Source organism: Corvus brachyrhynchos, unplaced genomic scaffold (assembly GCF_000691975.1).
Source record: "Corvus brachyrhynchos isolate BGI_N302 unplaced genomic scaffold, ASM69197v1 scaffold61, whole genome shotgun sequence".
Taxonomy (NCBI): domain Eukaryota; kingdom Metazoa; phylum Chordata; class Aves; order Passeriformes; family Corvidae; genus Corvus; species Corvus brachyrhynchos.
Genome location: NW_008236478.1, coordinates 6,978,166 through 6,990,194, shown reverse-complemented (window position 1 = coordinate 6,990,194; position 12,029 = coordinate 6,978,166). Strand labels below are relative to the sequence as shown.

General features: G+C 60.5%; 1 protein-coding gene across 3 annotated transcripts; it reads right to left on the bottom strand.

Moving 5' to 3' along the window:
• Positions 1-6: 6 nt before the first annotated feature.
• On the bottom strand, positions 7-9,183 carry CRTAC1 (cartilage acidic protein 1). 3 transcript variants are annotated; one of them, XM_017726101.1, is made up of 14 exons: positions 8,956-9,183; positions 7,571-7,767; positions 6,519-6,649; positions 5,741-5,897; positions 5,016-5,150; positions 4,573-4,718; positions 4,236-4,372; positions 3,508-3,590; positions 2,903-3,003; positions 2,652-2,820; positions 2,012-2,157; positions 1,837-1,879; positions 1,250-1,393; positions 7-89 (listed from the first exon to the last, which is right to left on the bottom strand). In XM_017726101.1, the coding sequence occupies exons 1-14, from the start codon at positions 9,141-9,143 to the stop codon at positions 10-12; spliced, it is 1,857 nt and encodes a 618-aa protein (XP_017581590.1). In that variant the 5' UTR covers positions 9,144-9,183; the 3' UTR covers positions 7-9. The 3 variants fall into 3 exon arrangements, with proteins under 3 accessions (XP_017581590.1, XP_017581589.1, XP_017581591.1); XM_017726100.1 differs by lacking the exon at positions 7-89 and adding an exon at positions 390-1,035; XM_017726102.1 differs by lacking the exons at positions 7-89; positions 1,837-1,879 and adding an exon at positions 390-1,035.
• Between the last annotated feature and the right edge of the window lie 2,846 nt (positions 9,184-12,029).

Genomic DNA, 12,029 nt, shown 5'->3' with positions numbered 1-12,029 from the left:
GCCTGGTTGTCAGAGGGAGGTGTGGGCTCCAGGGGTGTTGAGGCAGAGCTGGCTGCAGTTGTGCAAGCCCTGAGCACACTCATCGATGTCTGGTGGTGGGGAAGAGAGCAGTGTGGGGTTATAGCATACAGTACAGCCCTGTTGCTGGGGTGCAGGCAGGGCTGCTTGCTGCACCCCAGCGCCTCCAGAGCTGCACATTTGGCTGAGGCCCCAGTGCAGAGCTGGGCCAGGGCCACCATCATCCTCCAGCCAGCTCCCAGCCCTGGGGTGGGAAGAACTGGGGCAGGCTGGGGGTGCTCCCCATCCTGGGCTCCTTCCTCATGCAGCCCCAGGGCAGGGTGGGCAGAAGCACAAGCAGAGCCCTGCCCTGCAGAGCTCAGCAGACCAGCTTAATAGATGGGATATAAGTTTATTGGGGGTTCTCTGGGAGGGGGGCTGGAAGACTGTTGGGACTAAGCAGGGTCTGACTCCAAACAGTAGGGTCAATACGTTAAAAAACAGACCAGGAGGGTCCTGCCTGCCCCTGCAGGGCTGGGAAGACCCTCCTCTGCCAGGGCTGGGGAGGTGGTTCCCATCACCGAGGAGGGAGCAGGCAAAGCACACACGTCACAGGCCAAACCAGCAGGCACATGGTACGGTATTGAGGTGACAGAGCAAGCGACCACCAAGGAGGTGCCAGCGTGGCAGGAACAGCACTGGGGCAGTGGGGTGCGGGGGAAGGGGCGCTGCCAGGCCGCCCCAGGGCTGCTTTCCCAGAGATGGTGCATGGGACAGCCAGGTCTGTGCCCATCCCACGGCAGGTCACCCCAGCATATCCCAGCTGGCACTTCTAGGGTGGTTCAACATGGACAGAAAGAGAAAAAGAGAGACAGGCAGAGGCCAGCCCATCCTTCTGCCCAGGCTGCTCTGGCACGGGCAGGGATTAAAGTGCATAGAGGCAAAGGCAGAGTCCGAGGACTAGAGGCAGGAGGGCAGTGGGGGGGGGCCCAGGCCAGCTCCCAGTAGAGGGATATCCCCCGAAAAAGGCCACTTGAGCTGCACAGAGGAGAGAAGGAACAAGAGAGAAAAAGAGAAAGGGAAGGGGAATCAGTGGCAGCTCAGTGGGAGGCACAGATAAACAGACACAGAACCACCTGACAGGTTGCAGGCTGTGGCCTGGCCTTTGTCAGGGGTGCAACAGCATCCTAGGGTGGTGCTTTGGGGTTGATGCCAGCTGGCATGGGGTCAGGGTGTCCCAGCTATCACTCACCCACGCAAGCTGTGCCATCCTCATTTGGCTCAAAGCCCCGGCTGCAGCGCTTGTTGCTGCGGCAGCGGTACCCACCATAGGTGTTGATGCAGATGGGCTTGTCCCGGGGACAGATGAAGGGGAACTCAGTGCACTCATTTGTGTCTGCAAGAGCGTCCTCAGTGTGAGACATCTGGGCAGGGAGCTCAGGGCTGCCAGCCCATCCAGTTTCCTCCGTATACTGGATAGTCACCCCAGTGGCAGCCATGCATAAACCATGCCTCTGCCCAGGAGGCTCACAGCATGGCCACAGCCACCCTGCTGCATCCCTGCTGCCCCTCCATCGCTCATGGCTGCAGCACAAAGCCTGCCACATGCCAGCCATGCCTCCTGCCCCAGCACTGTGCTCTCACTGCTCCCTGTGACACCATGGTGTCCCTCTGGAGCTGTACTGCTGTCCCATTCCCAGGCCATGCGCCAGGCAGGCAGCTGTACCTGGCACTGAGCCTTGTGGCAGGCAGCCACCTCCCAGTCTCAGAGTGTCCCCCAAGGGGCTATGCTACAGCATCCTGGGTACAGGCACACCTGTGCCTCCAGCAGCCACTCACCTACACAGCGTCCATTCTCGTGCTGGGAGAATCCCTGCCCGCACTGCATTTGGGGAGAAGCAGAGACCACCGGGATGGGGAGTAATCAGCCCTGGGCAGCCACTGAGCCAGCAGAGCCCAGCCCCTTGTTCCTGTCCCCAAAGTCTCGTGCCCTATACCCACACCTAGCCCTCACCTCCAGCGGGGCAGGAATGAGTGGCTCCTCCACATCCAGAGGGTAGGGGATCTCCAGGACAGAGTTGGTCTCACTGCTCGCCACAGCTCGTGACACCACGCGGCCATCCGGCCAAGTCACCTCCAGGCTGCTGGCTTCGTCATGCCCTGCAGGCGGGCAGCCCATCAAAGGGAGGGTCTCCGGGATGGGCAGGGGCTGAAAGGAGGCCAGCGGGGTGGTAGGGATGGGAGGGGCAAAGCCTTCCCTTGCTCCCTGAGCCCAGCTCCAGCTGCTCATGCTGACAGCCCATGCACAAGGATGTACTGAGGGGTGTACACGGGGACAATAGGATGACCTGCCAGTGGGCAGGGGCCCCCTACAGGCTTGGCTTCTGGATATGCTGCACCAGGGGAGAGTTAAAGGGCAGGGAAAGCCCTAGTGCCTGGGCAAAGCAGCAGGCAGGGGCTGGGGAAGGGGGCAGCTTCCCCTTGCACCACAGCTGCAGTGGCTGGGCACCCTGCCCACAACCTTGCACGGAGCCCGCTAAACCCAGGGTGACAGGCATGGGTGATTACTGTGGCAGCAAATACGGCCCCTGCCCACCCTGGGGAGTGCCAGAGAAGGCTGGGGGTGGAGGCAGCCCCTTGACCCCCTGGCTCACCCAGTCCGAAGTGCGCCACGGGCTCCATCTCGCAGAGATAGCCAGAGCCACCGTCGATGATGCGCAGGTGGGCCCCACTGCGCCGCGTGAACAGCACCACTTTGGCCCCCCGTGCAAAGGCCCCGAAGCGGGTGCGGGGGATGACACGCAGCCAGTTGTTGCTGGTTCCCTGTGAGGGAGGAGGGAGCAGAGAGACTGAGCTGGGAGGGACAGAAGGGATGGGTACAACACAAGGACTCTGCTTCACTCACCTGGGTGCCCCTGAAGATGGAGATTGGCTGTGCCATGGACTCGCCATGGGATAGGATGAGATCCAGCATCCCATCGCCATCGAAATCTGTCACTGCACCTCCTGCAAGGACAGGATCATGCTGTGCCTGGCCCCATGTCTCCCAGCACCAGACTTTGCCGCTGCTGTGGCCTTCCCCTGGCAACAGCAGCAGTCCCGGCCACGCAGGGACAAAAGGGAAGATGGGGTGACTTCAGTGCAGGAGTAAGGGCCTCTGTGTGGTTGGCATCCTGTAATCAGGTGCAGTGGAGGGGACAGGCAGCGCCTGGAGGGCTGTGGGTGACAGGGAGCTGCCTGACTGCCTCCCAAACGCAGAGCTTGCTTTGAAAAGTGGGCACCCAGGAAGGGGCCCTCTAAGAGTGCATCCCTGGGTACTGGAGGTGGCACTGTTGGCTAGGTACAAGGGGAGGGAGAAAGCATGGGGCCATTCCTGGGTGATGGGAGCTCCAGCCTGCTGGTGGGGAACAGGCAGATAACTCAGCCAGGCGTGGGGCATCCTCAGTCATAGAAGGTGCCAAGCAGTGCTGTGGCAGATGGACTTCCCCTGCCAGAGTGGGGTGGACCCACCTGTGCCCCGTCCCTCAGGCTCCAGTGCATCCCCTGGATTCAGCTCTTCCACGATGGGGTCTGAGTGTTCTCTGCGGATGAGCCTGCCGAGGACACACACAGGCTATTAATGCCAGCTCCTGCAGTCCTCAGAACCTTCCTGGGCATGTCTGTCCCCTCCTGCAGAATCATGGTAGGGGTGGCAGCCCTGGTGGCTATAGGGTGTGGATGAGGGATGTGACTGTCCCCTCCTGCCTGTTGGCACATCCTCACTCCATGCAGGGGCAACAGGAGTTTCATAAGAGCTTCTGGGTGTGAACTGCAGAGTAGCAACACCATCTGTTGCATCCCTCTGGAACCTGGAGATGTCTCCAAAGGACTCCTTGCCAAACCCCTGCCCTCTACCCACCCACAGGTGCAAGCATCAGGTAGACAACCAGCTCCCACCACCCTACACACCAGACAAGGAGGTGCCACACAGAAGTAATGAAGAATTGACCCCCACAATTAACAGGAGCCATGAACGAGCTTCCACAAGGCTGCTAATCAGCGGTGCTGGGGACCCCAGGGGCTGCTGCAGGCACGATCACAGTGACTGGTAATGATGCCAGGAAGGGCTCAGTCACGACGCCTTTTATTAGCTAAGCCCGAGCCGTGGCACTGCTGGAGAGGAGCCCTGCGAGCCTGGCTGTGCTGTGAGGGCTGCTCGACTCCCAGAGCAGGGCGCAGGCTCCCCCGCGGGCTCCTACCGGAACAGGCGGTTGGCGGAGGAGCCGCGGTAAGCGATGTTGTTGAAGAAAACCTCCAGCTCCTGGTCATTGTCGAAGTCGGCTGCGATGACGGTGCGGACGGGGGACGGCATGGAGAACTTGGGGGTGGCGATGTCCTGCATGAGGCAGGGGCATAGCCTGACAACAGGCACAGGAAGCAGGACACCGGGTCCTGCTTTCATACTTCGGGTCCCCTCCTAACTGGGAAGTGGGAGCACGGCCCCTGCCCACCCTGGGGCAGCCCCCCTGGCCGAGGTGGCTCAGTGACAGAGCCATCAGTGCGGGGGGGTCCCAGCGGGGGGGTCCCAGCCCTCACCCGGAATCGGACACGCCCAGGAGCTCCACTCTGCAGGTAGAGGCGGTGCGGCCCGTTCCAGTTGCCATACACGATGTCCACTCGGCCGTCGCGGTTGAAGTCAGCCAGCGCCACACCGCGTCCGTGCTGGTAGGGGTCATCCAGCCCTGGGGAACCACAAGGGGACAGGGGGAGACGGGAACCCCTCCCTGCCTCCTTGTCCCCAGCACACCTCCTAGGATGTGCTGCATCGTCCCCAACAGGTCCTCCACGCGCAGGGTTGCATCCCTGCGCTGAGGGATGCCCCGATGCATCTCAGTCACTGAACAGCGGTCAGTGGGGCTCTGGGTCCCTAGGGCTGTCCCTTCCCCCTGCACTCGTCCAGTGCAGGCAGGGACAGGCAGAGCCAGCCCTGCTTTGAGGTCCCCAGCGTCTGGGTATTCCCCCCAGCTTCCCCTACTCACCCACAGCAGCTGCCACGTCCCTGTATGTCCCGTCCCCCCAGTTGTGGAAGAGGAAATTGGGGCTGTTCTCATTACCACAGAATATGTCAGAGGCACTGTCGCTCAGGATGGGGCCCACGGCCACCCCACGGCCTCCTGGGGACAGCAGCCCAGGGTGAGGAGACAGCTGCCCCACGGGAGTTTGTGCTCCCCATGTTCTCTCAATGATGCCCACCTGGTGCTTTGAAGCACCCTCCCCCCCGCGCCCCCGCGGTGTCCCATCCTTGCCCACCTCCAATCCCTCTCATCAGGAGCTAATTGGGCCTGGCAGCCGCTTGTGTCACTCCCAACCCTAATCACTGCCATCGCCATGGTGACAACACTCCTAATTAGTGACAATTTACCGCTGGGGCGCGCAGCGGTCCCCGCGGTGGTGGGGCAGCATGGGGCGCAGGCGGGCCCCTTCTCCCCCACGCCTACGTTCCAAACCCCGCTGCCTGCCCTGTGGATGCTGTGAGGTCTGGAGGGATCAGCCCCGGTGATGGGGGACACAGGGGTCCTGCCAGGCGTGCATCCCATGGTCCTGGTCCCTTCCACGGGCCGTGGGGCTGCCACTAGATGGGGCAGTCAGGCAGCCCAACGCGTGGCACGGACCTCCGGCTGCACTGCCCTGCCACAGCGGGGTCTCACGCTCGCCCTGCCCTGCAGCGCCCCGTCCCCTCCGCAGGGCCACAGCAGCCAGGTACCTGTGTACTTGCTGACGCCAGCCTGGGCGGCCACATCCACCAGCACCACGACACCACGGGCAGGGTCACTGGCAGCCACATCCATCTCAATCAGGGCATGGGGGCCCACGTTGCCGCTGGCATAGTTGGCGATGTAGATGGAGTACCTGCCGGAGCCCTGCAGCCGGCAGCACCGCCTCAGCACCCACCCACCCACAACTCATCTCCACGGGGACCACAGGATGCCTGCCGTGAATGCTCTTATTGCTCCGTGGGAGCAGGCACTGCTACTGTGTCCTGAGCAAGAGCTCTGCAAAGCCCATGGCAAGAAGCATCCCGGGAGCAGGGATGTGCCCCATTGCCTCCAGGAACTCTCTGGTCACAGTGCTGGCACGGGGCTCGTTATGCCCCCTCCCTGCATCCCCGGTGTGCCAGGTCCTCCCAGTCTCCACCGCCCCCTTTGTCCCGTGCAGTAGCTGCACCCTGATTTAGCGATAATCATTTGGAAACAAACCGCTGGAGGAGGAGGACGAAGAAAGAACAGGTGACAGGAACATAAATCACCCCGACAGGCACGTTTATCAGCTGGTGGCAACCATGCGGACAGGCATCCACAGTCTCTACAGCTGGGGGGGTTGCCAGCCCTGACAGTCAACGGGCAGCTGGGGGGCACCCCTAGCCCGAGCCGGGGTTGGGCTGGGATGGGCAAGGGGAGTGGGCCCCCAGGACGCCACTGGAGGGGCACTGGGAGTGGGAAGGGGGCAGAGATGCCCGTGTAAGCAGAGCCCTGCCTGCTCACCGTCCGGTCCACGCAGGCGACGGAACGCCCGGCAAAGCGGCTGGCCACGTCCCGGTTCACCTCGTCACTCAGGATGTCCTCCCAGCGCCCATTGCGGAGCTTGAAGAGCTTGTCTGTGTAGGTGGCCATGCCTGGGGGAGGGGGCACAGGTCAGTGGGCTCCAGCACCCCACCTCCTCCCTGCTTTGCAGCAAGAGAGGCTGTGAAAAAGGTACCCTCTTTCCAGAGCATCCCAAATATCTGCTGCCCCTGCAGCCCCCTACAGTGCCATAGGGCTGGGTGGGTGCTGCTCCAAGAGCCCCATGACCCTTAAGGGCCACTGGGAGACATACAGAAGAATCAACTCATTAAGTTAAAATACATTCCGATGGGGCACAGCCCCGTAGATCATCCCCAGGAAGGTAAAAAAAAAAAAAAAAAATTAAAGAAGAAATCAATTCAGTGGTCAGCGAGCTACACTGCTCCTGACAGCGCCAATGGCAGAGCCTGATTTAGGGACAGGTGTGCCAGCAGCCACCGCCAGCCCGGGTAATTAGGAGCACCAGGAAGACAGATCTGCTGCCTGGAGGTCAGGGACACAGGGCAAAGCTGGACTGGAGCACCAAGCCAGGGAGCTCTGGGGATTCCCAGGGCCAGACTGGAGCACGTAAGTCTTGCTCCCACTACAGGCATGCCAGGAGCAGGGACAGCACTAGAGGGGCAGTCTTAGACCTGACTTGGTCCAGCAGGCACAGGAGAGCCATGAGATCAAAGGGCACAACAGCTGCACAGCTGGGATTTACAGTGCAGGGTCCCCAAGGCAGGACAGCCCTGGGGGCGGAAGGGAATCTTCTGTCCCACTTGGGGTGCCGTGAAAAGGGCGATGGGCAGCTGGAAGTGCTGACTCAGTGGCTGGCTGGGCTCAGTGTCCCACCCGTGCTGCCATCAATCAATGGAGCCACTCAACTGAGAAATTAACTCCAGCCCGCACACATCCCTCACACACCGAAGGTCGTGGGCAGCCATGCCGGGGGCTCCCCCCGAGCCTGGGGCTCGGCTGCTGGCAGGGCTCACCAGAGAAGGCATTGTTGGTGTTGAGGAAGTAGATCTCCTCACGGCCATCACCATCGATGTCACAGGCTGTGACCCCAATGGCGTTGCCCTGCCGGTCCCGCAGTGCGTAGTACGGGGAGCCGCGCTCATCCTCCGCCACGTTCACCAGCCGCCCCTGTGCCTTGTCATACTTGAGCACCAGGTTGGGGCCATTGTACCTGTGAATGTCAGCAGGGCTCTTGGCTTCCCAAGGCTTGGGGACAGAATGAAAGCCCTTGTCTCATCCCTGGGGGCACATTAGCTGTGATACTGGATTTTCCCCATGATGGACACTGCAGAGACCTGCACAGTCCATGGAGGTCAAGGACCCTGTCAAGCATCCCATGTCTGGCAACAGCAGGGCAGCTGTGGGGGGCCAGGCAGATAGCAGTACAGGATGGGGTGCAGGTCCCTGCTCGCAGAGCTTTCCCAGGGCAAGGAAACCAGCATGCAAGACAAATCTGCTCAGCATGGTGCGTCCCGCTGGCTCCTCGCCCGCTCCTGCCCAATGCACCAGTAAACAAGTTATACAACATGCACCACAACTGCTTACAAAACCCCAGCTTCCTTCTTGACTCAGCACAGCTGGGAGTGGTGGCCCAGACCTCTCCAGGGTTCCCAGTGCTGCCCATGTTTTCCTGCCTCAGTGATGCTGAGAGCAGCAGCAGCAGACTGACTGCCTGCCACTTGCACTGACTGCCTGGCATCTGTGAAGGTAAAAAACACTCTCCAGGTGGGCACACCTGTGTGTGCAAGCCTCCTTAGGAGTGAGGATGGTGGTATGTACACAGACACCCTGCAGTAACAGCTCACAGCAGTGCCAGCACACACTCAGAACTTGCACCATGGTCCCTGCTCTTCCTGACCAGGGCTGGACCGGCTGGCAGCAGCTGCTTTGTGTCCAGCTCCACTTGGGCACTGGCAGCACAGCACATGGCTCCCTGCTTCCCTGGCTCCTGCCAGCCCTTCCCAGCCATCACTCCAATAAAGGACTATAAAAAACCTCCAGCCAATTAACTGAATCTCCGGAGAGCGCTGAGTCCTGTCAGCAGAGCTGAGATGGCTTGGGGACACGCTGGCTGTGCACTGCAGGGAGGACCCCGGCTGCTGGGCAGCTGCCACCGCCCCACAGAGCAGGGACTGATGGGGGCACTCACGTGGTCCTACACAAGCACTCAGCTGGCATCGACACCCTGGTGGGTGCACGCACACACAGAGTCACTAGTGGGTGCATGCAGACCCTAACCCACCCACCTTTGTGCACAACCCCCCCACAGCTGGCCACAAGACCACAGAGGAGGGAGGAATTCCTGTCCCTGCAGGGCCACCAGTCCTGCTGCCACTGAGGCATGAGGTGCACCACTCACCCTGCCACCACAATCTCGAAGTCACCATCGGCATCCAGGTCAGTGACAGCCACGCCATAGTTGAGCTGTGTGGGATTGCTGTCATAGTCAGGCGGGAGAAGGCGGTGGGTGACAGCTGCAAACATGGGTTCGCTGCGCTGGGAGCCCTCGCAGAGCCAGGCCAGGGACAGCAGGCACAACGCCAGCATCCTGGACACCTGGGAGAGACCTACAGCCCATCAGTGCCAGGAGGAGACTCTGCTCCACGATGCCCAAGCAGCCCCACTGTCCTTGCATAGGAGACTCTCTCTTTGCACTCCTTGCCAGAGCACCCCAGCCTGCACCACACCACCTGGCCCTTGGGCACTGTCACTCTGGCATCCCCATGCGTGGACTGTCCTGGGTGCTGTTCACCCTTGGGACAAGATCACACTCCAGTGAGCTGGGGCTGAGCAGCAGCCCAACCTTGGGAGCCCATCCCATTAGAGGGACTGGGGAGGCAGCAGGAGCGCTGTGGGGGGCTGACAAAGCTGGGCTCAGGCCCAGCTCGCTCTGCCCTAAGGGGCCACAGGCATCCAAGGTCCTGGTAAGTCAAAATGTCAATCACTGCTCCCTTGGCAGGATCAGAGGAAGAAGGCATTCACTGGCCTGAGGAGCTTGTCTTCTTGACAATTGGTCTTCCAGAGCTGGGGAAGACCACAGGGAGAACATGGGGATACTTTAACCAGGTTACTCCCATGTGCCTCAGTTTCCCCATTCTGCTGGAACTGCTCCTCCCAGCGTCTGTGCAGGGTGAGCTCCTTCCAGCCAGGCCAGGGAAGGCTTCTGCAAAGGGATGCAGCCATGAGAAGATGCTGAGAGGAACAGGAGACTGGGAGGAGAGGCTCATTTAACCTGGACTGCGGAGGACAGCGTCTGCCAGCACTGCTGGCAAGGCTGCAGAGATTTTGGAGCTGGCTCTGACCTGGCTGTAGCACAGGTGATGAGCAAGATGGCACTCAGTAGGGCTACCCCTCATCCCAAGCCAGGCAGTCGCCTCCAGAGGGGAAGAGCCCAGAAATGAGCTGTGTCCCCAGGCTATGGGCATGAACCCACATGCCTGCACTCCAACTGGGAGAAAAAGTAGCCTGGCCCGCTCTTGCAAACTGGAGGGATGGCTGGGGCACCTGGCCTGCAAGGGGACAGTGCTTCGTGTTACAGTGCCACCTCCCTGGGCAGGACTGCCCTCCCCAACCAGAAACAGACCCCCTGTACAGGAGTGAATGACCCCATGCTTTTGGACTCTGACAGCAAGCCAGGGAAGCTGTGGCAGCTGTGTGGTACCACATGCCCAGCTTGGAGAGTGGAAGGTGCCCAAGATTTAGATCCTGGCAGACCGACTGAGTTGTGAACAACCTGCTGCTGCCTCCCCTGGGGATGGGAATGGTCCCAAGGCTCTCTGGGGGCTAGGATTCCCCTACCACAACTAAATAGCTTCCAGACCCATGTGGCTGGGCAGGAAGGGGCTGTTCTCCTCTGCAGAGGAAACCTTAACCCTCCTGCCCACAACGCCCAGAGCCCTGTATGCCATTGCACCATTGATCCCTTTCCTATCTGACCCCATCTGTACCCAAAGCACAGCTTCAGGGGGTGATGTGTGTGTGTCCCCAGCTCTACCCTGTGCTGCTCCTATTCTCTTCCTGTCCCCATTACCCTCCCATACTGTCTGGAGCAGCTCTTGAGGGGCAGGAGCATGGATCTTTCCCTGGTGCAGGGGTCTCATTCAAGACACATGTGATGGGGACGGGGTTGATTAGGTTGTTCAGGGATTGGAAAGTCCCTGGCTGTCACTCTGCAGTGCCAGACAGTGAAGGAGGGGGAGCCTTAGCCACAGCCCCACTCTGGGCGTGCCAAAATGAGCATGGGGGAGAGCCACTGACGTTGTGGACATATGGGTTCAGGGCTGCCACATGAGCCCCTGGCTGCAGAGCAGTGCTGCCTCACTTGCAGCTGCAGCCAGGCAATGGGTGGCTGTCCCCAGGCCATTGACAGGGCTCCCTGCCTTTCCCCACTCCAGCTCCCACTCCCCAGAGCCTGGACTGTTACACAGGTACCCCCCCTGCCTCATCCAGCTGCAGCTGAAATCCCTCCAAGTTGGATGGAGCTTTTCCAGGAGGAAACAATATTCCTGATTGGAGACAAAAGGCTTTTCCCAGTGGATCTGGTGCTTGGTGCCATGGGGAAGAGATGTCTAGTCTAGAGCCAGGACATTTTGGGAAGGGGAAGGGAGGGAGACTCAGGCTCTGCATGTCAGATGCAGAAAGGCCTCATCATTCCCAGCATGCTGTTGATAGAACCACAGTCCCAGCATGAAGCTTCACCTGAGGTTTGGGGCTGTGGGGTTCTGTCTGTATGCAGGGCAGACCTCAGTCTATCCTGTTCCAACAGAGTCATGTCCTGGCTTGTGTTGTGGCATCTGGTGGCAAGGTCATCCCAGGGTGCTTCCTCAGTATGGCTAGTGACACAAAGCCAAGGTGCCAAGCAGGGGCAGTGGCACTGGGAGGTTGTCACAGGCACCCATGCAGGGTGCAGCCAGGCAGCACAGGGGGAGGGTGCTGGCCCCATGGCAGGGATGCAGAACGTAGGGTTCATCTGACCCCATGCATTGCCATGACTGACAGTGCCCCAGTGGGGAGGGTGGGATGGGACTGGAAAGGGAGCCATGGGACAGGCAGGCAATTGTGCCCAGACCCCTCACCACAAGTGATGCTGTCCCCAGACCTCCTCATTGTACACACATGGACATCCCCAGCCCCTAGTCTACATCATGGGGAAGGTGGGTGCTAGTTCCCTTTGTGGCCACCCCATCCCACACATCACCGTGACATTGCTGCCCTCCACACCACGCACCCCAGTGATGTCATGCTCCACCACTGCAGCAACATCCCACCACGGGCCGCAGTCACCTCCAGCACCTCTACGACATTTCTTGACATCCTGCAGCGAGGGCCTCACTGCACCCCAAATGCACCCCAAAGTGGTGACAACATGGTGACATCACAGCACCTCATGCCACCATGTTGGATGTGCCCCAATAACATCATATTCTCATTCCT

Coding starts and splice junctions, on each gene's coding strand:
- CRTAC1 (XM_017726100.1), bottom strand. CDS start 9,143: ATGCTGGCGTTGTGCCTGCTGTCCCTGGCCTGGCTCTGCGAGGGCTCC. Junction 7,768..8,955: donor TTCGAGATTGTGGTGGCAGG/GTGAGTGGTGCA, acceptor TGACATTCACAG/GTACAATGGCCCCAACCTGG. Junction 1,880..2,011: donor TCATTCCTGCCCCGCTGGAG/GTGAGGGCTAGG, acceptor CCCCAAATGCAG/TGCGGGCAGGGATTCTCCCA.